Source organism: Nomascus leucogenys, chromosome 5 (genome assembly GCF_006542625.1).
Source record: "Nomascus leucogenys isolate Asia chromosome 5, Asia_NLE_v1, whole genome shotgun sequence".
NCBI classification, from domain to species: Eukaryota; Metazoa; Chordata; class Mammalia; order Primates; family Hylobatidae; genus Nomascus; species Nomascus leucogenys.
In genome coordinates this window covers 63,077,931-63,105,633 of record NC_044385.1, presented here as the reverse complement: position 1 = coordinate 63,105,633, position 27,703 = coordinate 63,077,931, and the positions used below count along the sequence as shown (strand labels likewise).

General features: G+C 37.0%; 1 protein-coding gene across 3 annotated transcripts in view; it reads right to left on the bottom strand.

Annotated features, from left to right (window-relative positions):
- XPO4 (exportin 4) overlaps positions 1-27,703 on the bottom strand; it is a 134,947-nt gene that overhangs the window by 39,680 nt on the left and 67,564 nt on the right. For all 3 annotated transcript variants that reach the window (XM_003279169.4, XM_030813260.1, XM_030813261.1), the window contains 3 exons: positions 16,045-16,157; positions 11,113-11,270; positions 10,686-10,860 (listed from right to left, as the gene is read on the bottom strand). In XM_003279169.4, the coding sequence (XP_003279217.1) occupies positions 10,686-10,860; positions 11,113-11,270; positions 16,045-16,157 (446 nt within the window). The remainder of the gene's footprint in view (positions 1-10,685; positions 10,861-11,112; positions 11,271-16,044; positions 16,158-27,703) is intronic.

Here is a 27,703-nt window from a genome sequence, read left to right as displayed (position 1 = left end):
CACATAACAATATTAACGTTAAATGTAAATGGGCTAAATGCTCCAACCAAAAGACACAGACTGGCAAACTGGATAAGGAGTCAGAACCCATCAGTGTGCTGTATTCAGGAAACCCATCTCACGTGCAGAGACACACATAGACTCAAAATAAAGGGATGGAGGAAGATCTATCAAGCAACTGGAAAACAAAAAAAGGCAGGGGTTGCAATCCTAGTCTCTGATAAAATAGACTTTAAACCAACAAAGATCAAAAGAGACAAAGAAGGCCATTACATAATGGTAAAGGGATCAATTCAACAAGAAGAGCTAACTATCCTAAATATATATGCACCCAACACAGGAGCACCCAGATTCATAAAGCAAGTCCTCAGTGACCTACAAAGGGACTTAAACTCCCACACAATAATAATGGGAGATTTTAACACCCCACTGTCAACATTAGACAGATCAACGAGACAGAAAGTTAACAAGGATATTCAGGAATTGAACTCAGCTCTACATAAAGTGGACCTAATAGACATCTACAGAACTCTCCACCCCAAGTCAACAGAATATACATTTTTTTCAGCACCACACCACACCTATTCCAAAATTGACCACATAGTTGGAAGTAAAGCTCTCCTCAGCAAATGTAAAAGAACAGAAATTATAACAAACTGTCTCTCAGACCACAGTGCAATCAAACTAGAACTCAGGATTAAGAAACTCACTCAAAACCGCTCAACTACATGGAAACTGAACAACCTGCTCCTGAATGACTACTGGGTACATAATGAAATGAAGGCAGAAATAAAGATGTTCTTTGAAACCAACGAGAACAAAGACACAACATACCAGAATCTCTGGGACACGTTCAAAGCAGTGTGTAGAGGGAAATTGATAGCACTAAATGCCCACAAGAGAAAGCAGGAAAGATCCAAAATTGACACCCTAACATCACAATTAAAAGAACTAGAAAAGCAAGAGCAAACACATTCAAAAGCTAGCAGAAGGCTAGAAATAACTAAAATCAGAGCAGAACTGAAGGAAATAGAGACACAAAAAACCCTTCAAAAAATTAATGAATCCAGGAGCTGGTTTTTTGAAAGGATCAACAAAATTGATGGACCGCTAGCAAGACTAATAAAGAAGAAAAGAGAGAAGAATCAAATAGATGCAATAAAAAACGAAAAAGGGGATATCACCACCGATCCCACAGAAATACAATCTACCATCAGAGAATACTACAAACACCTCTATGCAAATAAACTAGAAAATCTAGAAGAAATGGATAAATTCCTCAACAAATACACCCTCCCAAGACTAAACCAGGAAGAAGTTGAATCTCTGAATAGACCAATAACAGGTTCTGAAATTGTGGCAATAATCAATAGCTTACCAACCAAAAAGAGTCCAGGACCTGATGGATTCACAGCTGAATTCTACCAGAGGTACAAGGAGGAACTGGTACGATTCCTTCTGAAACTATTCCAATCGATAGAAAAAGAGGGAATCCTCCCTAACACATTTTACGAAGCCAGCATCGTCCTGATACCAAAACCTGGCAGAGACTTAACCAAAAAAGAGAATTTCAGACCAATATCCTTGATGAACATTGATGCAAAAATCCTCAATAAAATACTGGCAAACCGAATCCAGCAGCACATCAAAAAGCTTATCCACTATGATCAAGTGGGCTTCATCCCTGGGATGCAAGGCTGGTTCAACATACGCAAATCAATAAATGTAATCCAGCATATAAACAGAACCAAAGACAAAAACCACATGATTATCTCAATAGATGCAGAAAAGGCCTTTGACAAAATTCAACAACCCTTCATGCTAAAAACTCTCAATAAATTAGGTATTGATGGGACGTATCTCAAAATAATAAGAGCTATCTATGACAAACCCACAGCCAATATCATACTGAATGGGCAAAAACTGGAAGCATTCCCTCTGAAAACTGGCACAAGACAGGGATGCCCTCTCTCACCGCTCCTATTCAACATAGTGCTGGAAGTTCTGGCCAGAGCAATCAGGCAGGAGAAGGAAATAAAGGGTATTCAATTAGGAAAAGAGGAAGTCAAATTGTCCCTGTTTGCAGATGACATGATTGCATATCTAGAAAACCCCATTGTCTCAGCCCAAAATCTCCTTAAGCTGATTAGCAACTTCAGCAAAGTCTCAGGATACAAAATTAATGTACAAAAATCACAAGCATTCTTGTACACCAATCACAGACAAACAGAGAGCCAAATCATGAGTGAACTCCCATTCACAATTGCTTCAAAGAGAATAAAATACCTAGGAATCCAACTTACGAGGGATGTGAAGGACCTCTTCAAGGAGAACTACAAACCACTGCTCAATGAAATAAAAGAGGATACAAACAAATGGAAGAACATTCCACGCTCATGGGTTGGAAGAATCAATATCGTGAAAATGGCCATACTGCCCAAGGTAACTTATAGATTCAATGCCATCCCCATCAAGCTACCAATGACTTTCTTCACAGAATTGGAAAAAACTACTTTAAAGTTCATATGGAACCAAAAAAGAGCCCGCATCGCCAAGTCAATCCTAAGCCAAAAGAACAAAACTGGAGGCATCACACTACCTGACTTTAAACTATACTACAAGGGTACAGTAACCAAAACAGCATGGTACTGGTACCACAACAGAGACATAGATCAATGGAACAGAACAGAGCCCTCAGAAATGATGCCGCATAGCTACAACTATCTGATCTTTGACAAACCTGACAAAAACAAGAAATGGGGAAAGGATTCCCTATTTAATAAATGGTGCTGGGAAAACTGGCTAGCCATATGTAGAAAGCTGAAACTGGATCCCTTCCTTACACCTTATACAAAAATTAATTCAAGATGGATTAAAGACTTATATGTTAGACCTAAAACCATTAAAATCCTACAAGAAAACCTAGGCAATACCATTCAAGACATAGGCATGGGCAAGGACTTCATGTCTAAAACACCAAAAGCAATGGCAACAAAAGCCAAAATCGACAAATGGGATCTCATTAAACTAAAGAGCTTCTGCACAGCAAAAGAAACTATCATCAGAGTGAACAGGCAACCTACAGAATGGGAGAAAATTTTTGCAACCTACTCATCTGACAAAGGGCTAATATCCAGAATCTACAATGAACTCAAACAAATTTACAAGAAAAAAACAAACAACCCCATCAAAAAGTGGGCAAAGGACATGAACAGACACTTCTCAAAAGAAGACATTTATGCAGCCAAAAAACACATGAAGAAATGCTCATCATCACTGGCCATCAGAGAAATGCAAATCAAAACCACAGTGAGATACCATCTCACACCAGTTAGAATGGCCATCATTAAAAAATCAGGAAACAACAGGTGCTGGAGAGGATGTGGAGAAATAGGAACACTTTTACACTGTTGGTGGGACTGTAAACTAGTTCAACCATTGTGGAAGTCAGTGTGGCGATTCCTCAGGGATCTAGAACTAGAAATACCATTTGACCCAGCCATCCCATTACTGGGTATATACCCAAAGGACTATAAATCATGCTGCTATAAAGACACATGCACACGTATGTTTATTGCGGCACTATTCACAATAGCAAAGAGTTGGAACCAACCCAAATGTCCAAGAACGATAGACTGGATTAAGAAAATGTGGCACATATACACCATGGAATACTATGCAGCCATAAAAAATGATGAGTTCGTGTCCTTTGTAGGGACATGGATGAAACTGGAAAACATCATTCTCAGTAAACTATCACAAGGACAAAAAACCAAACACCGCATGTTCTCACTCATAGGTGGGAATTGAACAATGAGAACTCATGGACACAGGAAGGGGATCATCACACTCCGGGGACTGTTGTGGGGTGGGGGGAGGGGGGAGGGACAGCATTAGGAGATACACCTAATGCTAAATGACGCGTTAATGGGTGCAGGAAATCAACATGGCACATGGATACATATGTAACAAACCTGCACATTGTGCACATGTACCCTAAAACCCTAAAGTATAATAAAAAAAAAAAAAATTAGGAAATCTCTAGAATACATAGGAAATTGTAAGCAGCTGTTCCCTTAGGGAGATAATTATGAAGGGAAACAGTAAGGGGGAATTTTCATGTTTTACTCAGCATATTTCTATATTGTCCTAATCTATTAAACAAAGAATAAATTATAAAAAAAAAAAAAAGATTATCTTCATATGTAAACATAAATAACATGTGTTAGATATGTGATTCATAGACAAAAAATGCAGTGAGATGGATATGGGCAATTCATTTTCATAGAAACTCTTATGTCTACAGAATATCCTTCAAAAAGTTCCTTTTATATTATTCTTTACAACAGTTTGGAAGTGAAAACAGCTTCAACTATCAGAGATTGTAGAAGCTGCAAAAAGTGCCCAAAACACTGGCTGGGAAGTTCACCAGCAGCATCTGCTTATAGACTCACTTGGCAGAAATAAGTAATGCAACAAACACTTGCATGCAATAACAGGAGAAGGAAAAAACCACAGGTTAAAAAACAACAGAAAAAGGCTCCATCAATATACTAGACTATTTCTTAATCTGCGTGCTTGATACATAATTGTTCATTTCATTATTCTTTATATTTTTATAACATAAAACTAGTACTTTGTATGAATGAAACATTTCATAATAACTTTAAAATTTACAGGCATCGGCACAACCCCCACGTCCAATGACAAATCACAAATAATATTTGTGCTGCACAGTGTAAAACATTAAGAAGGACATATGAACGATTAAAGACTGAAAGAGCTATACTATTAGTTTATGCTGTTATTCATCTGCTATTGGTATGTAGATTCTTTTCTAGCAAAGTATCATTTAAGGCAAATATGGAACAATATAGTGACAGAAATGTCACAAATAAAACTTCATGAACTCTCCAATAAAAAATGTAGGAATTTAGAAGTCTTTGAATGTCAAATGAAAAATAAATTAAATCCTTGTCTAGTTATTTTTATTTTTTCTAGCTAGTTCTTAAAATACAGAATTAATTTAACTTCAGAGTACCTATGCAGCTGACAGTATTCCTGGTTTCTGGAATCCCCCAAGAGAAATGGATTTAGTAGACAAGTATTGCAGCTGTTAGAAAAATCCTACAGACAGATCAATTAAAACAACAACAACAAAAAACAAACAAACAAACAAAAACCACTACCCCCCAAAAAACACCAAGAGTCCAAGCTATAATTTTCAGAAAAAGATTTTAAATGCTGCACTACTGGATCAACATACTTTCTTCCTTTTGAAAATGCACAGGAGTTTCCAAATTCTCAATGTAAAAGAATGCATACACGTTAAGACACTGTTCCTGGCACACGATAAGTGCTCAATACAGACTTAACAAAGCTGAATAGTGGCTGACATCTCGGGGACTCACTCGGCTTACATGGGGTAAAAGGGCAATCCCTTTTTTGATTTTTTTTTTTTTTTAATTTTCCACATAGTATGAAAATGCTCTAGAAATCCCTTTTTTTCTACCTCACTCTAGTATTCATTTTTGAACCCCAGGTCCATTGGATCTAGTTATGTGTCTAATACTAGCATAACAAACAATATAAGGGATACGATATGGAACAATAGTTAGTAAGCTTTATTCTAAATCCACTGCACTAAAGGTGCAAGAATTCTGTGAAACTTAACACTGGTTCTGTACTAGGATTGGTAAAGCAGATTTAAACAATCAGAGCTCACTCATACAAGTCATGAAATATTGCATGGTTATCATCCAATTAGAATTAAAACATTAAAATAATTCTTAAAACACTTCTTTTAATAAGAATCTGAATTTAAGGTAAAATAGTAACTAGTTTTCTTCCAAATATCCTGGTAGAGTTAAAATTATTGTTATTATTTCTAAAAAGTATACTTTTAATGTGCAAGCTTTAAAAAATACTCAGGGATTTAATTCTATCTTTTAAGCAGAGGAAATGAATATGCTTGATGGGTGAGGGGCGCTGGACAGCCAGCTTGCTCTCTCTAGTATCACCGATTTATTCTTTTATAGCTACAAGAACCGTTTGGTGGGGAGATTGGCAAGGATCTTCAAACAATCCATCCTTTTATGGGTGAAGGTGCAAGGTAGACTACACAGTTACACTGTACTGACACAACCATCCCAGAGAATAAGTATTGTTTTCCCTCTTATCACTGAGATATCCCAAAATTTATGCTCCCCACTTCTCAATCTGTAATTTGGCTTCAATTTATGGCTTCCTTTTTGTCACATAACCTCACTACAAAGTAATTACCCAACAAGCCAGAGAAATTAGATTCTGAATCAAGAATGCTGACCTCTAAATACGCTCACTCACTCGACAAATTGCAAATTTATTTTATTGCATTACATTCCATAATCAACTTCCTAAAAACTTTATCAAGTACCTTTTTCATTACTACCTTGTCCTGCTGGTCTTGAGATTAGGCTACAAATATACTAAAACTAGATGTAAGGTTCTTCCTTTATAAATTGTTATTTACCACCATTGCCCTTATACACAACACATACATCAAAATGTATATACAAAATACCTCAATGCTATGAAGGCTGCTCTATTCATGTAGCAACATACTGCACAGCTTCGCCTACTTGGCTGAACTCAAAATGGTTAATTATAAAAGAAACCAAGAAACAAACTAGAGCATACAGTTCAAGTCATATTCTCCTTGAATTTCACTGAACCAATTCAAATGCATGTACTATTACAAATCTTTTATAAAACAGTTGTTGTATTAATATGAACAATTATTGATAGAATTTTAATCTTTTTTTGAGACAAAGCCTTGCTATGTTACCCAGGCTGGAGTGCAGTGGCACGATCTCAGCTCACTGCAACCTCTGCCTCCCGGGTTCAAGTAATTCTCCTGCCTCAGCCTCCTCAGTAGCTGGGATTACAGGCATGTGCCACCACGCCTGGCTAATTTTTGTATTTTTAGTAGAGACGGAGCTTCGCTATGTTGGCCAGGCTGGTCTCCTCACCCGACCTCAGGTGCTCTGCCTGCCTCAGCTTCCCAAGGTACAGCCGTGAGCCACCAAGCCCAGCAGGATTTTAACCTTTAAGGCAATACTTTTTCATCTCCACATTCATTCTTACCTCTTCAGTTCAGCAATAGATAATAATTTGATTTCTGGGTATAATGAAAAAATTCTTATCTCCAAGAAGCCTCAAATAATATCAAGAAACTTCTGCAGCCACAGAGAAACTTGGCTGAATACTGGAATTGCTCTTTGTGAACACAGACTCTCAGTTAACTGCAAGTCAGGGTACTCAAATATGTCTCTTCACTCACATGCTAAAGCCACCAAGCAAGGTGGCTGTCTGACATGGGTTTCAAAACACACATTGGTATCAACAATGTTTCTTCCTGTGAAGATGCTCTTTTTCTCTTGCTACACAACGTTACCACCATCAAAGACACGAATTGCTATTAAAAAACATGATAATCTGTATATATTCCTAAACAAACACAGCTCTGAAAAAAGTATTCTCACAGTAAAACAAAGTCTTACATGTGGAACCTGTTTTCCTACTGGAAAAAGAAGCTTTCAATATTTCACAAAATTAAAATTATAAAAATCATTTTAAAAACAATTTTTAAAAATTAGAATTGTAATTAGTTTGCACCAAACAAAACTCAACAGTTGTTCTTATGTGGTAAGAGTGCACGCAAGTTTTCAATAAAAGCTATTATTTTAAAGGCTTATTTTTAAAATTATTCTACATGTTATTGCCTGTAATAAATTATTGTACACTATACAGGTCCCTCTCCCCCCCTTTTTTTGGTTGAGATGGAGTTTCGTTCTTGTCGCCCAGGCTGGAGTGCAGTGGTGTGATCTTGGCTCACTGCAACCTCTGCCTCTCGGGTTCAAGCGATTCTCCTGCTTCAGCCTCCCGAGTAGCTGGGATTACAGGCGCCCGCGCCACCATGCCCGGCTAATTTTTATATTTTTAGTAGAGAAGGGGTTTTGCCATGTTTGGCAGGCTGGTCTCAAACTCCTGGCCTCAGGCAGTCCGCCTGCCTCAGCCTCCCAAAGTGCTGGGATTACAGGCGTGAGTCACTGAGCCCGGCCTATACAGGTACTGTCCATGCAGTTAATCCATGTCATAAAGCAGTGGAAGGAATTCATACCCTGACTTCACCAATAAGCTAACATGCTCAAAAAAAAAGTGAAGCAGCTTGCCTGAACTCTTGCTCTTCATGGCTGCCTGGCCTGTAACTGTGCGGTCTCCCTCAAAAGCTCATCATCTTTTCATCCCATGCTAACTCCCAAACTCATTTCTTTAATATGCCTCAATTTTTCAAATTTTACTTAAAAGATCATGTCTTGGCCAGGCGCGGTGGCTCACGCCTGTAATCCTAGCACTTTGGGAGGCTGAGGTGGGTGGACCGCGAGGTCAGGAGTTTGAGACCAGCCTGGCCAACATGGTGAAACCCCGTCTCTACTAAAAATACAAAAATTAGCCGGGCGTGATGGCGCATGCCTGTAATCCCAGCTACTTGGGAGGCTGACGCAGCAGAATCGCTTGAATCTGTGAGGCGGAGGTTGCAGTGAGCCAAGACGGTGCCATTGCAGTCCAGCCTGGGCAACAGAGCGAGACTCTATTTCCAAAAAAAAAAAAGATCATGTCTTTATATACTTTTCCATCTCAGAACAACTATGTATTATGTACTATTACTACAATTACTGGGTGCCCAAGAAAACAAAAGATGAAATGGTTTCTGTCCCAGAGGTCCAATTTGGTTTGGCTGGATTTGTTCCTATATTTCTGGTATTAGCTGTATACTCCTCTGGTCCTCTACTCCCAGCATACACAAGATACAATGGAAACCGCTTGAGGTTGAGGTGACATTTAGGAGGTTTACTCTTAAGAAAGTCACCATGCATGGGCCACCCCATCAGCCCTCAACTTCACCACACATCCCCAACCTGGTTTCTACGACTAATGCAAAACTTTAAACAGATCTTTTCCCTCTGTCCTTTTCAATAGGTGACCAATTATTTTAAAAAATAATTTTTAAATATCATAAACATTTCAATTAAAAATTAATTAAAAGAGTAAAATAAATGAAACTAAATAATACTTTTTTTGAATGAAACCTGTTAGGTTCATATTCACTAGAGCACGCCTGCTGTGAAATAAGCACAATACACATCTACTTTCTGCAAATGCATGTAGGCTTTCTATATTCCAACACTCCTATGTCAAATCTTGAAGGAAAAATTGTCAAGATGTCAGTATCCTCAAAATAAGTAAATTCTGCACTTAAAATTTGCAAACCAAGGATGCCATATATCTTCCAGCAATTCTTTAAAACGTTTAGGAACACGCTTAACTCACAAACAGAACTAAAAGGAGCTTAGTTTCTAAATATAGGATCAACATGCTCTTTAATCCACCTGGTTTAGAAGAGAAAATAAACCAAGGAGGACAGGGAAAGTGCAAGGAATTCACGTTAAATAAAACCTGACTAGTTCAGAATCTGTGATCATTTGAAAGAGGTTTAAGTAAAGCGTAAATACTTAAAATGTTAAATGCTTAAAATTACCCTGGATTTTTATGTTTAGAACATAAATTATCCCTCTGAAACATTCAACTGTACATATCAGGCCTTTAAACTTCTATTTTTCTGTTACTACATTTTCTCTACCATATGAACACTTGTCTGACCTGGTTCCTTTCCTTACCAAATCGCAAAAGTGCCCGATTACATAAACATAATCATTCCGAGTTCTCTATTCTCTGAACACCTCTGAAGGGATACAAAAAAACTCACATACACGTTGGCAGAATCTAACCAAAACAACTTACAATTTAACATGAAATTCTAACAAAATATCTACATTCTTTTTACTCTTACAGCCTTTCAGAAAGATTCACATTTTGATTCATAAAAAGAAAAATTAGTTTCAACAATTTAATCACTATTTTGTGGAATGAGATCAATTTTTTTCCATGATTAATATAGCTATTCACAGTGACTGTTACAAAAGCAGCTGTGTCGTCAAGGGGTTTTAGTAGACGTCTAAATTTGAATATAAAATATGGAAAATACACATTTGGAAATTTGTACCAAAAAACATCTTCAGTATTGTTATCGGTCTTAATTTCAATGTAAATTAATTCTACCAGGATACACTATTAAAGCATTACCATCCAAAACATTAGAGAGCACAGTCTAATCAAAATAAGCAAGGTTTCAATGACTTGAACCAAATTATGTTTACATAATTGCCAAATAAGTCCAAAGTAAAAAATTCTCAAAAAAAAAAAAAATTACACATAATTACACCACACCACAGCAGCACCCTGTAAACAATGTTTTTGCTGTTAAAAGGAGTTTTTGACATAATTTTTATGTGAAAAATTGTGTTGAACAAACCACAGCTCATTTCATTCCATCTCTTATATTTGGGTACTAAATTATCTCAAAATTAAATGCTTAAGACCAGTAAATATCACCAACAAAAGCTATTTTAATCCACAAATTTTTAAAGGTCATGTTTCCCAAATAATTTGCACATCTAAACAAAACGGTCACTTTAATAGCCAGCACTCACTTAAAATAATTACTTGTCACGAGAAATGTTCCAAAGGCACCGCAAATTTCCTTGTGAAAAACTGACACAATTTACTTTAGAATAGTCACTCACCACTTCTTCCAATGCAGCACTTCGCCCAAAAGAACAAGTGAGGTGTGTGAGGCAGTTAACAAAGGAGGAGAAAAGTTCACTTGGAATGGCAGTTAAAACATTTCGTGGGAACACGGTTATCAGGTTGCTGATAATGCTAGAGATCCCCACAGCTTCAGAATCTTCTATTTCAATTCTAAAACCAAGCAATGAGTATTATTAAGTGGCAGTAAAAGAAAAATTATTAATATAGTAACTCATTTCCAAACAAGCAAGTATCGTTACTGATTCATTTTAAAAGGTATGTCTCTGTTTATTAATTTCAAATTACCCATATGACTTTACTGCAAAATATAAGGGGGAAAAATAACTAGTTTCTTTTTTTCTTCTACTGTTAAACACAAAACGTAGAGCTCCTTTTTCAGCTGCAAAGGGCAAGTATACCTACCCATTGATAGTATTCAGTAATCCCTCAATGAAGTGTGCTAGATAATCAACTTGTGATCCTTCATCAGGGAAGATGGGTCCATGAAGAGAAGCTAACTGGGCAAGGCACTGCAGAGAATCTTGTGCCATATCTGAATCTTCTCTGATTTTTCGATGTACCTGTTAGAAAGAATTACTAATCCATAAATATAAATTCTTCCTTTGTAAGGGTCACGTGTCTACCATGCCGAATGAGGTAAGAGAAAAATTCACTGTAGCTTGTTATTTCTAGAAAATTAATTCCTGAATTAAACTAAATTGTTAATTCAGTCCACTTTACATTACAAGTTATTATTTTAAACATATCAATTGATTTTTAACTGAGGGCTACCTACATTATGAAAATTGATCTGTCTCCAGCATGTTATGACAAAGAGAGAAACAGATGCCAGCCAGTCAGACATACTGCTTCTTCTAAAAACAGCAACAACGACAGTCATCTGTATTATGCTAACTATGCCTAGCTACAGCTTCTTGCTAAAGTTAGCAGACAAGCTCAATCAAGAGTATATAGATGCTGCTTTAGTGTAAGTAAACAGTTGCGCACTTAGAAAAGCAATATACCATTGAATCCCTAGACATTCATGCATTCATTCAACCAAAATGTAGTAAGCACATTCTTTTATTAATTCTCAGTTTGCTTACAATTTGTTTAAATCTCAGTTTAACCTACATCATTGCTATTAATAAATGCTAAAAGATTTTGAATACAAAATGTAAATTATACTTAAATCCATTTAAAGCTCACCTATTTTTTTATTTCAGTGATACAATACGGACATGAAACACCTGGTATAGTGTTTTGTATGAAGGAAATGCTCTTGAAATACTGCTCCCTAGTTTTATAGTATTAATATTCTCAGATGTTAAAGGTTTCATTTCTGTAATCTGACATAATAGAGCCAAGGAAAATTTAGTGAAGAAATATGATCATTATTAATCTTAATCCATCCAACACTTACTGTTGATGTACCATTTTGTACTTGCCAAAGTACTTAACTACTCTAGCCCTTTTCTTTCCCACACAAAGTTCTCTATTTAGTAAATGTTGTGTAACATCAAACTCATAGTTTTAGCTTATATTCACTTTGACTAGGCAAATTGTTTCTAAATTACTTCAGGTCAGAGCATTTAAGTACTCACTGGTATGCTGGGCCACAATGAACACTTAAATAAATCCTTGTTCACTGAGTCCCTTAATCCTTACTCCCTGAACTTCTCAAGGTTCTAGTAATGAAATTTAAAATACTAAATAATCTCTAAACATTACAAAGTTAGTTGATTTACTGACATGCTTAAAATATGCTATACTCTTTGGACTAGAACAAACCACAGCCCGTAAGCCAAATTTGGCCCCCGCCTGTTTTTGTATGGCTGTGAGCTAAGAATGGTTGTGGTTTTTTTTCCATTTTTGTATGGTTGGGGGGAAACCAATAAAAATAATAATATTTTGTAACCTGTGGAAATTACACAGAATTCTTATTTTTTTTTTCCACCTGAAACAGAGTTTCACTCTTGTTGCCCAGGCTGGAGTGCAATGGTGCAATCTCAGCTCACAGCAACCTCCACCTCCCGGGTTCAAGCGATTCTCCTGCCTGAGTCCCCTGAGTAGCTGGGATTACAGGCATGTGCCACGACGCCTGGCTAATTTTTGTATTTTTAGTAGAGACGGGGTTTCGCCATGTTGGCCAGGCTGGTCTCAAACTCCTGACCTCAGGTGATCCGCCCGCCTTGGCCTCCCAAAGTGCTGGGATTACAGGCATGAGCCACCACGCTCGGCCAACATTCACATTTTAATGACCATCAATAAGTTTTACTGGAACACCGCCATGCTTATTTATGTATCATCTATGGCTGCTTCTATACTACAATGGTAGTGTTGAATATGAACATATGACCTGCAAAGCCTAAAGTGTTTACTATCTGGCCCTATACAAAAAATGTCTGCAAATCCTTGGTCTAGAATACAAATATTTTTCAAACTATATTCTAATGTATTTTAAGTTTTATATAGTAAATTCCAAGTACAATAGACAAATTCATATATGCACACTGTCTAGTTCATAAATTTCTGAACACAACTCACTCTTATAAGTTCTTTATCTGAAATCTGTAGTTAAATTTTTGTCACGATGCCTTAGAATCTAATCAGCATTTAAGTATGATATCCAGGGATATATTCTGTCAACAGATACAATGTAATATGGGACAATAAGAATCCATCTCACAATCTTGAATGTTCATTATGGTCTCAAAGCGAGCAATCAAAAGAAAAAATACCCTCAATGAAATAGCTAATGAAATAACTAAAAATAAAGTTAAAATAAATAACTGTCTTTCGAGACGGTGTGTGCTGTTCAAGCTTAATTTATGTTATCTGAAATATAAACCACATAAAACTAATAATAAATGCTTAATTTTTATACAATATAAATTCTTGCCTTTCTTCCAATGTCATCATTACAAAAGAGTTCCTCCATATCTGAACATGTATTTCAATATAAACTGTATTATAAAACAGAAAGCTGAATCACCACCTGAATATGGGAAAGGGACAGAGGGATAAGGGAAAGCAAAGCCCAGCAGGACGCCTAGTGAGGTGAATGGCAAGGATATGCATCAAGAAAAGGAAGACAAGGAAGGAGAAGCAAGTAAGGAAGATGACGAATTCTACTGGAACATGTTAAATCTGAGATGTCTGTGGGACATCCAAATTAAAACATCCAGTAAGCACTTGGATTATAAGGCTCTGAAACTCTGGAGCAGGCTGTGCTGAATATAGATGTAGGAGTCATCTGGGAACTGGTGCCTGAAGTCCTACGTGTTGAAGAGAGAGCCACAGGAAAGTGTACAGAGTCAGCAAAGTTGAGAATTAAGATAGGAATGCCAATATTTACGTGACGAGCAAAGAAGGAAGAGACCATAAGCGAGATCAAGAAGACTCTGGTCAAAAAGGTAGGAAGAAAACACAATGAAAGTGGGTTTTTTTTCCAAGACCTTACAGAAGGAAAAAAAATCAAGAAGTTTGTAAACTTCTATAGGGCAGAACGCAACCCAAAGTATTCCAACATATTTAAAGTCTTACGATTAACATATTTAAAGTCTTGCTCTTATGCAACAGTATATTGATGCTTATCCAAATCTAGCACAAGTGATATCCAGTGGAAAAGTGCTTTAAAGTAGGCAATAAACTCATATAACTGAAACTAAATTTAACCAAAGTTAAATAAAAACATTAGCCATTGTCATTTTTAAAACAAGTAACTAACTTGTTCATAAACTGCTTAAGTGAAAATAGCTACAAACACAAAAATTGTTCAAATAAAGCAAAAAAGGGTTAACTTTCAAATTCAAAAGTTATTTGCATGTGGTTGTTCACAGCTGACAGGAGCAGCTGTCTGGTTTGTCTAGACAGCTGTTCAGATCTGGTAGAGTTGTTTCCAGTACTGCCAGCAAGTTTTTCACCTTTTCAAAAACTGCTGGAGTGGAATCTACTTTCAGTCAAGTGCATAATACAAAGACTTGGACTTGGATTCGTATCAAAACAATTCCTGTCAGATGAGGCAGGCAACGGAATTTTAAAATTTAGTTACAGTTATCTCTTTGATCTTGATAGTGGTTTTAGCCATCATTTCTCTGATTTTAAAAAGAAACCACAAGATGATTTAATGCTCAGTCTGAATATTTCTATAGAAAGTATCTTTTATATATACCCATGGATAGATAACCTTGTTCTAGACATTTTAAAATACATACCACATAACTACTTTATTTTAAATGGTTCAATCAGAAAAAGGCAGTTGAAGGGCTCATCTATATTTTTAAAACAAATGAAAAGAAACTAAAATCAACAATTGGGATTAAGCAAAATAGCTTTTTTACTTTTAATTGATTTTTACTTGGGCTTTTGTCCATGTCATTATATCTAACTAACTTGTATATTCCCCCTATAACTGCAAATTAGCATCCAACACATAAACACACACATACGAATTGTTTTTCCAGCTTTTGACTGTTTTATTGGGGATACACATTGGCCAATGTGGGAACATACTGCTTACATCTTGATATTTAGCCAATAATAAAGAGGACTGTCTAAAGTTATACATGAGATAAACTGCTATTCCATAATACCAACTTAACCAATGACTCATAAATATAATAAGTATAAAACCTACACTCTAGAATAGCAGTTCTCAAACTGTGGCCCAGGGATCCCTGAAGCTTTTTAAAAGCCTGTCAGGTTGCCTGTGAGGAAAAAACTATTTGCATAATAATATTAAGACAATATCTGCGTTTCCCATTCTCACTGTCACACAGGTAAAAAGTGGAATTTCCCCGAGGCCACATGATGTGTGATACTGCAACTAACTGAAGGCAGAAGCAGGTAAGATAATCTGGCTGTCTTCTATTAAGTCTGATATTATAGATTTACAAAAATGCAAAAACAATGCTATTCTTCTCATTAAACTTGCTTTGTTTTCAAAAATATAGTTAATTAAAATGTTACTTATGTTAATATGTAATCGTTTCTTATTGTTACTTTTTAGCACATTATTTTGTAAAGTTTTGTTTGAATTTTTAACAGGATAAATATAACCTATATAAAGAAAAGCTCTTTGGAGTTCTCAATAAATTTTTAAGAGTATACAGAAGTCCTGAAATTACAAGTTTGAGAACTTCTGCTCCAGGATATTAAGCCCTTCATAACTATGTGACATTTTTATAAATTAGCAAGAACCTTTTAAAATAATTTCTGTTTAAGCAGCCATATTGATAAGAAGACAAGACTTTAGGGGAGAAAAGCAATCTGTTCTGTTTTACTTAAGAAACACACCAAGGCATTTCCTCTTTTCTATGGCTCTTGCTACCAGAGATGAAGACTAAAACTTACTGTGAAGAAAAGCTCCATAACTCTGCTGTCCAGAAGAGTCTCCCGCCAGGACTCTGTTGGCTTCAACAGCACATTTTGCGAGGATTCAAACATAGCTATATAATGTCTGCCCAGTTATTTGGTGTCAAGGTCAACAACAATAACATTCTTACTTTGTCTAAAGTATAAGTATATCCTAAATATAACAGGAGCCATCTAGAAAGAATTTGTAATGGTAACAGTTTAAGCCTCTTCACATATGCTACATAATTCATGCATGAAGCTAAGGAATAAAAGGCATTAAGTGCCTGGGGAAAAAAAGAATGTTACAGGAATGTAAGGTAATGCTTTCATTGTAATTATGTGTCATGCTGTAGGCATACAGAAACTTTGAGAACCAGAGAATTTAATGGTGGCAACAGAAGGAAATACACTTACTGCAAAGCATATGCCAAAATTCATGTAAAAAGAATCAATTTCTGCAAGTTTATCCCATCATTTCCCCCAATATCTTGCAACAATTAACACCACATATACAAAATGTGAGTTTCATATAGTCTACTTGGAAAAATAGCATTTTTCCAGAAGAAATATATTCACTGGGAAAACAAAAGAACAAAAAGAGTAAACACATATAATATTAAAGAAAAAAAACTCCCACAGGTCACAGTATCTAAATATCAAGACAAAGAAATAATCTATTTACAAAAAACTTTATAGATGCTTATTTAAAATTCCCACAGACTAAAAAGCAATTTATATGGTGTTCAGGCATTCAATTTCAAACACGCTTCAAACAGAATACTGTTTTACCATAAAGTAACCATCATATATTTGTAGGTTTTTATGAATACGGTTCATTGATACTGCCACAGTAACTGAGGCTTTTAAGAAATGAGAAAATTTGGCCGGTCACGGTGGCTCACACCTGTAATCTCCACACGTTGGGAGGCCGAGGCAGGCGGATCACCTGAGGTCAGGAGTTCAAGACCAGCCTGGACAACATGGTGAAACCCGTCTCTACTAAAAATACAAAAATTAGCTGGGCATGGTGGCAGGCACCTGTAATTCCAGCTATTTGGGAGGCTGAGGCAGGAGAGTCGCTTGAACGTGGGAGGCAGAGGCTGCAGAGAGCCAAGATCACACCACTGCACTCCAGCCTTGGTGGTAGGGAGAGGCTCTGTCTCAAAACAAACAAACAAACAAACAAAAAACAGTGGTTATGCCCCTTCCATTGGTAATCAAATGCCCAGCTAAAATACTTTGACTATGCAACATTCACATCACTCAATGAGAAATCTTATGATAATCACCCAGAGCTATCGTCTGAAAAAAGTAGATAGAAATTCAAATACTATATGTTGAGTAAAGTCTAAATCGTTATTTTTACAGAAAAATTATTCACAGGGAAAATTAAAGGCTATAATAATGCTCTGGAAACTTTTTTTTTTTTAAAGATTATTGCTTAACCCCCTTTAAAATAGCTAATACTATTCTGTCTCTGAAGAGCAAGGAGGGGCACTATGAGTTGTTTCAAGGAGAAAAGTCACTGCTTGTTTCTGAAAAGTCACCCCCAAAATCTGCAACTCTATTCGACTGATTTACAAAAGTGAAACTCAAGTCTGGTTCATTTAAACTTCCCTTCTCTCTTCCTTTATCTGCCCCCTTGTGGAGGTACAGGGAAAGAGGTGAAGGTCAAAAAAGCCAAAAGAAAGAAGCCCGATTTTAAAAAGAGGGGGAAAAAATCAGCCCGTGAACCCTAAGAGCTATCAATATAGAGTGAGTTCATTTTCTTACGAGGCACAGATTGTGGTCTAAGGTCAATGCTGTGTTCCTCACCCAATACTACAATATACTGATTTATCTGACACTTAGGATTTGCTTCAAAATATTCTGGGGATGGCAGAAAGAGCACAGATGAAACAAGACTGGCTGTTTAAAGCTGGGTATTCTCTCTACTATTGTGTATCTTTGAAATTTTCCACAATAACGGATGGCAAAGGCTATAGTACGTGAAATAAATCTTCTGAGTAAGGCAACCAATTTTTGTGTTTTGTGTGTGTGTGTACTTTTTGTTTGTTTGTTTTAATGAGATAGGGTCTCACTACATTGCCCAGGGAAGTCTTGAACTCCTGAGCTCAAGTGATCCTCCTGGCTCAGCCTCCCAAAGTGCAAGGATTATAGGCATGAGCCAGCACACCTGGCCAATTCTTCATACTTCATAAAAATTTAAATATCTTTCACTTACTGTTTTCTAGTTTTCTCTTTATTTTCAATATGCCAAATCTAACAAACGAAATATACGCATGTAACATTTTCAACTAGGAAAATAACGATTTTGTAATATTTCGTATGCTTATAAAAGGAGTCATGAATTTATTTTTAAATTATATAGGATATGAGACAGATAAATGGGTTCATATAACCATAATAAAATGGTTGGCCCCAAAGCTGACCATTTACCATTTTAGTAGCTAGCAGATGTGTGATCCCTCAGAGGAAGACGGCAAATACTTCAGGTGCTGTAACTGCAAGAGAATGAAAGCCTAAACCTCCCTGCAAGAGCTGCAGACAGTTCAAGTACAGAGGAAGAATACAGGTGGCAGAAGCAAAGGGAATCATATTTATAAATTTTGCTACTTCTGGATATATGAAAAACTATATTCCAAGGAAACGAGGAGAGTCTCTCACATTCTAATTATGCCTTCCAGGTATGATACAGCAAGGGGGGCAACAGTGTGTTTTGGTAAGAGGGAGATGATAACCTAAAGATTCAATAAATCTTACAAAAGTATCAGTAAGAAAATACAGGAAGAAATCTTACAAAAGGAAACTATTAAACCTAAACCAAAATTCTCATATAATTCTCTCCTCTATCTTTTTATAAATTATAAAAAGCATATACTCTATTAATACTTCTGGATATCAATTATTTACATTAAGGGAAAATGGATATGAGTTTTATTTAAAAAGGGCTTTTCCCAGATATAAAATGGAATTCATTGCAAAGGCTCATGTAACATCAGATTCAAAATAACCCTGAAATCTGATTTTTTGAAATCTTGGTTTAGCCTCTCCTAATCATGGTCTGTTTTTCAGCACACTGTCCCTGGTGCCCAATTCTATGGCCAATTTTCTTCAGATGTTGGTAACCAGAATATATTTAAGATTATAATTCGTTACATGTGGCCAAGAGCATGGGAGATTTATGAGTTAGTATGTAATATCTATCAGAAAATACCTTTCCCCATAATTATTACAAAACTCCATGTTACTTTTGTTTTCCAACTCCGAACCTGGAAAGGATTTTTATCTCCGGCATATTTGCCTTCTAACAAAAATGCACACTTGTAATGCTCCACGCAAAGAGGCTACACTTACCTTCCACTGAAAAATTAATCTACAACACTGCAGACTTCACTACCTTCTATCAGCCAGCCTGGCAATACCACTAATAATACCACTATTATATACCATAATAAAAATGCACATGTACTATATTATACTTTTCATAGGACACAATTACAATCCTGTAACTACAAATCATATCCCACTCTACTAAAAAAAATTATTCCCAAAAGCATTTAAATAAAAAACATAAAACAAAAAGAACAGTATAATAAATGTTTATATGGAATGGCATTATAATGTTTATACAGAACAAACGTTTAAAGACAACGCTATTCTGACAAGAAATATGTTTTAGTTATCAGACTGTACCGTGAAACTGCTGAAGTTGCTGCCCCTGAATAAGACACTATGCCGGCTTTTATATGGAAGGAAGGCTTGCTATGCACTGTATAATGTTTAATATTACCTAAAATATTGTTATTATTCATGTACATGCATTACTTTTCAATTTGAAAAACAAAACCAGTGAAGAGCATATCACAATGTGGGCAAAATAACGATACACAAATCTGGACCATATCTTTATATTCAAAATAATATAAAGAATTAAGGTAATTCATTTTTAATCAGGTATTCTCAAATGACTATTTCTATCTGTATGTATAAAAAATAAAAAAATACCATTTCAACCCCTGATAATTCTTAATAATTCTTATAAGAAATCAAAAAAATACCATTTCTACCCCAGATAATTCTTAAATTCTTAACTTAAAAAACAAACAGAACCACTACCACCAGAATTCAGAAATCTAGCACTATTCTTAAAGCAATATTTTAAAAATAACTTCAAGGTTAAATAAAGCAAGACATTCATTTCAAAATAATTTTAATAAAACAATAGTTTCCTTTTAAAACTTTCAAAAACTTGGTTTATAGTCACCACTTTAGCATTTTACAATATCTGGACATTACATTGCTTTATCTTTTACAACAAATATGTCACCAACAAAAGAACAGTTTGACAATGAACTGATTATTTACTAAACTGTCTTTTATTACATGCTAGTCAAATTTTATGAGACACACAAGTCACAAAAGATTGGAACTAAATAGCTATTATTTCACCGAAGTTCAAATAAGAGTGTAATTCAAGAATTTTCTTGGGCTATGGCTTTATATATTTTTCTAAAATAAATACTGAATGCATGCAATTTATATTTTTATCAGAATAATTCATTTGTAACCAAACAAAACACAATTCCAATAAGAAAGCCAAACAGAGCTGCTTTCAGTCTTTTGCTAACCCTCTATCTTAAAAAAAATCTATCATACACATCTAATCTTACTTTACCTTCCCATGTTCTCACCAAATTAAAGAATCAGGACATTTAGTACAGTAATTTTTTTTTTTGGTCTCTGTACCAAATACAAGTCCACTCCCTCTTAGCAAGGGTTCCCGCAAGGGATCCAATTCTGAAGTGCTAAAACCCAACCAGTCTTCTAAGCTCAACGCCATCATAATCCGTTGGAAAATCAGTTCCAGCTACATATAAATTCAACTGCACCACAGAAGAGTGAAGAATCAACTCTCCATTCCCTGCCCCCTCTCCCACAACAATCCTATCTAGCTCTACAATTCTCCACTTAGGAAAACTCACCAACTTCTGTGAAATCAAAGGCATATATAAATATGCCACCTGCCCTATTCTGTAACTGCATGGCCTGAGACAAACATATACCAGGCCAAGAGCCAGAAGGACAGCTTAATCGCACCCTGTACTGACTGTCACCGAATAATCCTACTAAATCTTCTGTCTCAAGTTCTCATACAACAAACGGCATTATCACTAAATATGTACATCTTAACATGAAGTGGGGAAAACATCATCTTTGGAAATACACAGGTCCTTAATTATGCAATTAAGTTTATCCACTAACACTTTCAGTACGGGTATCGTTTTGTGATTGTGAATGACACTCAAAAGAATAATTAAATGAGGCATACAGTAGCTACACATTATCCTCAAGCAAATATGGACAATCTGAGAATTTCCTTTGCCTATTCTTATAATTACTTTACAATATAGAAAGATCTTATAGCAACAATGGGCATTTCACATAAATAATAAATGCTTTACTCCCTTCATCTTTCCATACTATTTTTTACCCTACTTCATCAGTAAAACAAAGTTTCAGGAGCTACAGCAAGCCCATTTTCTTCCTTAAATATTTAATCCCTTTGACTATTAAATTTTCTAACAACAAAAACTGCTACTTCTCCTTCTGGCACATCACAAAACCACTGACCCCAGTCTTATAGACAACACAGTGCAAGCAACCACAAATCCTTTGAAATACAGGAGTGACCTTACCTGAATGTTTTCCCAAGCCTTGCCTCCAAATAGTAAAGGTTGGCTTTACTGGAAATCCAATTTAGGTGAAAGCTTCTGTATCCCATTACTACTCTATAATCCAGTTAGCTTTCTCCAAGAGATTAAGTTTAAAAAAAAAAGTTTACCAAAATCAAATCAGATCCACAAAAATAGAATACCAATAAAAGGCAGTGTAACCAAACTAAAAAAAGAAGTATCACTGAAGCCAACATACCACACATACCTGCCAAACATTCTTGTTACAAAATGATATTGTCATTTATGATTAGCATTGCCAAAACCCTTAAGCATTTATGGACACCAGGTGAACTACTAGCCGAACTATATTTGTAGTGAACAAACATTGGAAAACTGAGCTAATACTTCTGAACGAGCTTCTTTCAATAATTAAATAATAAATATATAATAATAAATATTTGCTGAGCATCTGTGCTAGGGCTCAACAATGCAGTGAGCAAAACCATGGCCCATGCTTTCATGGGGCTTCATGCAGTAGGTAAACAGACACTACTGTTGTCCCTCAATATCCGGAGGGGGAATGGTTCCAGGACCTCCCGTGGTTACCAAAATCCACAGATGCTCTGATATAAATCCAGAGTCTCTGATATAAAATGGCATCATATTTGCATGTAACTTATAAACATCCCACATACTTTAAATCACCTCTAAATTAATTACAATACCCAATACCATGTAAGTGCTATGTACATTGTTGCACTGTTTTTAAAATTTGTATTTTTTAATTGTTGTATTGTTATTTTTTATTTATGATATTTTTGATCCTCAGTTGAATCCAAGGATGTGGAACCCACAAATCTGGAGGGCTAACTGTACTTAAATAATCTAAGGAATGAAAAATTACAGCTGAGAAGGGAGCCAAATGGGGAAAAAATCATATACAACATGCATAGGGAGAAAATAGCACAAGAAAGCCAACCTGGTCTAGGCTGAAGTACAATTAGGAGATGATCAGGCAAAGAGAGAGCACCCAGGCAGAGAAGCAGTGTGTGCAAGGAACAAGGCAGAAGGAAAGCCGGCCTGTGAGTGCAGCTCTACCAGAAGAGCTATGGAGGTGGTGATGAGACTGCCCCGGACCCTAGCGCCCACTTTCAAATGGGGATGATGGTATGATGCAGGATCACAGGACCAGGACACTTTCTTTGCACAACAGTGATCTAAAACAGAATGAGAAGCAAGTGAATTTTGTCTCAAGAGTCTCAGAGTAACATGGGGCTACAAAGTGCAGAGGAATTTGCTCTCTGGGCCACAGACTGATTTTTAACATCTACCAAACCCCAAGAAACTGTGGACTTTGCACCACTGGGTCTGGGTAGGTGGATACTTTCATAAATCACCTGCTGCACATAGAAAAGCTACATATAATAATCCTTAACAAATATAATGGTTTGCAGATAATACAATTATGTATATAATTCATTAGCATTAATAAGCAAGTTCAGCAAGATTACAGGATACAAGATCAACATACAAAAATCATTTGTATTTTTCCCTTTATAGTGTGAAAATGAAATTTAAAAAACAATTTACAATTGAATAATAAAAAAATACTCACAAGCCTGGGCAACACAGCAAAACCCCACCTGTACAAATATCAGCCAGGCATCATGATGCATGCCTATAGTCCCAGTTACTCAGGAGGCTGAAGTTGAGAAGATCGCTTGAGCCCAAGAGGTCGAGGCTGCCGAGAGCCATGATTACACCCCTGCACTTCAGCCTGGGCAACAGGGTGAGACCCAGTCTCAAAAAAAAAAAAAAAAAAAAATGTACTTAGAATAAACTTAATAATCTTTTACTCTGGAAACTATAAAACAGCATTGAAAGAAATTTTTAAAAAAAACCTTTAATAAATAAATCCAGGCCAAGCACAGTGGCTCATGCCTGTAATCCCAGCACTTTTGGATACCAAAGCGGGAGGATCACTTGAGCCCAGGAGAGTTCGAGGACAGCCTGGGCAACATAGTGGTACCCTGCCCTACAAAAAAATTTAAAAATTAGCCAGGTGTGGTGATGTGTACCTGTTGTTCTAGCTACTTGGGAGGCTGAGGCAGGAGGATCACTTGAACTCAGAGGTCAAGGCTGCAGTGGGCCATGATCATGCCACTATACCTTAGCCTGGGTGACAGAGCAAGACCCTATCTCTAGAAATAATAATTTTTAAACATCAGAAAACTTAACTTCGTTTTTTGTTTCTGTTTAAGAGACAAGGTCTTCCTCTGTTGCCCAGGCTGGAGTGCAGTGGTGCAATCATAGTTCAAGGTAACTTTGAACTCCTAAGCTCAAGCCATCCTCCTGCCTCGGCCTCCCAAAGTGCTGAGATTCAGGTGTTAGCCACTGTGTGCTGCCTCTACTTTCTTTTTAAAGGGTACAATGCCAGGTACAAGTAGACAATAGTTGGAGGAAATACTGATTACTCAAAAAAAGAGAGGACGGAAGAAAATACTTCACAAGGGCTTTACATATATGTGCTTTAAAATTCCATCATTCTCCTTGCAATTCTATCAGTTTAAAAAACAATAATAAAATAAAATTCCCTCATGCTGACTTCTACCACTGTGTTCCTCCATTTTGGAAGAAACCTAGACAAAGCTGGTCAAATCAGCACTTAATAGCTAAGAAGTGTGGATCATTAAGGCAGGCAGTCCACACTACCAAAGGGCTGCCTACCTCAACCACGCCCTGGGCTCTCTCAACATCTATGTCATTGGCCTAACACCACAATATCACATTTTCTTTCTGAAATCCTGACTTCTCCCCTCAAGCAATAAACAGGTTCATCTAAGCTTAAAGTATAAAACAACATTCCCTTGGCACAAACCCCCATTCCCTTGAGCTGTCAGTTGTTGCTCTTCAAAATATCTATACAGTTCAGTTGACCCTTGAATGACACAGGTTTGAACTGCACAGGTCCACTTATACTTTCACTAAAAGTTACACCAAGTGTGCCTTCCTTTCCTTACCTCCCCTTCACCTCCTCCACTTCTGCCTCTGCTACCACTGAGACAGCAAGACCAACCCCTCCTCTTCCTCCTCCTCCTGAACCTACTCAACTAGAAGACGAAGATGAAGACCTTTATGATTGATCTACTTAATCAACACTAAATATCATTTATCTTCCTTATGATTGTCTTGACAACATTTTCTTTTTTTTTTTTTTTTTTTTTGAGACGGAGTCTCGCTCTTTCACCCAGGCTGGAATGCAGTGGCGAGATCTCGGCTCACTACAGGTTCCACCCCCCGGGGTTCACGCCATTCTCCTGCCTCAGCCTCCCGCGTAGCTGGGACTACAGGTGCCCGCCACCTCACCCGGCTAATTTTTTGTATTTTTAGTGGAGACGGGGTTTCACCGTGTTAGCCAGGATGGTCTCGATCTCCTGACCTCGTGATCCGCCCGCCTCGGCCTCCCAAAGTGCTGGGATTACAGGCGTGAGCCACCGCGCCTGGCCAACGACAACATTTTCTTTTCTCTAGCTTACTTTAAGAATATATTATAGTACATATAAAATATAAAGTAAGAACCAACTGACTGTTTATGTTATCAGTAAGTCTTCCAGGCAACAGTAAGCTATCAGTAAAATGTTCTGGGGAGTAAAAAGTTATATTGGAATTTTTGACTGCATGGGGGTTGGTGTCTCTAACCCCCACATTATTCAAGGGTCGATGTACTTCACTCTATACTTCATCAATTACTAATTACTACCTGATCACTGAGATACGGCTTTTGCCCGTCACATAAACAGACTTCCATATGACCAACTATGTTCTAACTGATATTCAGTGTAGATCAAAAACAATCTACATCTTACCCATCGGTAACAGACAATGTTGACTACCTGATTCCTTGAAACATCATCTATCTTTGTTTTCCAAATACTCCTTGCCTTGTTCTCCCATCCACTTGTCTTAAATGGCTTTCTTATTTTCTTTTGCTTCTTCCTGCTTTTTCACTACTGATGCACCTAAAGGTCCTGACATGGATCCTCTGCTTCTCCTTGGACCACCTCTCCTATTTCCTCAACTTCAATGGCCCCACTCTCCCACAACTTTATCTCCACCCCTAATCTCCCTCTATAATTCTGCTAATGGTGCAGTTGACCTGTGTGAAGTGGGTTTCTAAACCGTGGCATGATGGGTATTTTTAAAGGCTTCATTAAGACATAATTCACACACCACACAATTTACCCACTGAGTGTACAGCTCAATAGTTTTAGCATATTCACAGATTTGTGCAACCACGACCATGATCTAATCTTAGAACATTTCCATTGTACGAGAAAGACTCCATACGCTTTAGCAGTCACCTCCTACTTTCTTCCAATCACTCCAGTTAGGTAACCACTAACATTTCTGTCTCTATAGATTTGCCCATCCTGGACATTTCATAAATATGTTATCATATAATTGGTGGTCTTTTGTGAATGGCTTTTTTCACTCAGTATGTTTTCAAAGTTTACACACGTTGTAGCATGTATCAGTAATTCATGCCTTTTTACGACAAGTATATTCCCATTATATGGGTATATCACATTTTATTTATCCATTCATCAGTTGATAGACATTTGGGTTGTTTCTACTCATATAGTATTATGAATAGCCTATTCATATAGTACTGCTCTGAACATTCATGTACAAGTTTTTGTGTGGATGACTATTGATACTTTGGGCCCAATAATTGCTTGTGTGGGGCTGTCCCGTGCTTTGTAGGATGTTTAGGATGTTTAGCAGCATCCCTAGCCTCAACCCAATAGATGGCAGTAGCATTTCCCGAGTTGTGACAATCAAAATTGTCTCAAGACACCAGCAAATGTCCCAAGTATACAAAATTGTTCCTAGTTGAGAATCAATATTAAAGAGTTATGATTTGTTTTCTTTCTTCTTTTTTTTTCTTTTTTAGAGAGAGACTCTCACTCTATCCCTCAGGCTAGAGCTAGAGTGCAATGGCACAATCTCAGCTCACTGCGACCTCTGACTTCCGGGCTCAAGCAATTCTCCTGTCTCAGCCTCCCAAATAATTGGGTCTACAGGTGTGTGCCATCATGCCTGGCTAATTTTTTGTAAGAGATGGTGTGTAGTAGTCCATTCTCAGGCTGTTGATAAACACATACCCGAGATTGAGCAATTTACAAAACAAAGAGATTTAATTGGACTTACAGTTCCACGTGGCTGGGGACACATGGAACAATCATGGCAGAAGGCAAGGAAGAGCAAGTCCCGTCTTACATGGATGGCAGCAGGCAAAGAGAGAATGAGGAAGATGCAAAAGTGGAAACCCCTGATAAAACCATCAGATCTTGTGAGACTTATTCACTACCACGAGAACAGTATGGAGGAAACTCCCTCCTTGACTCAATTATCTCCCACCAGCTCCCTCCCACAACACACAGGAATTATGGGAGTACAATTCAAGATGAGATTTGGGTGGGGACACAGAGTCAAACCACATCATGAGGTTTTGCCATGTTGCCCAGACTAGTCTCAAACTCCTGAGCTCAAGCCATCCACGGGCCTTGGCCTCTCAAAGTACTGGGATTACAAGCGTGAGCCACTGCGCCCAGCCAAGTTATGATTTCATTAGTGAAACTTTGTATGAGCGTACATCTTGACCTAAGAACACTGTAATACAAGTTATTAACTATGATAGCATTAATGTCCTTAAATATTAATATCTAAATATTTGCTCTGTATTATTTTGTCAGTATCTCTCTATGCACATCCTACAGCCACTGCTCAGTCAGCTTCAGCTGGTGTTCCCAATATTTTACAGTCACAATTAATACAGTACTTTCTATAAGAAATTACATTTTGGGGCTGGGCGCAGTGGCTCACGCCTGTAATCCCAGCACTTTGGGAGGCAGAGATGGGCGGATCACGAGGTCAGGAGATCAAGACCATCCTGGCTAACATGGTGAAACCCCGTT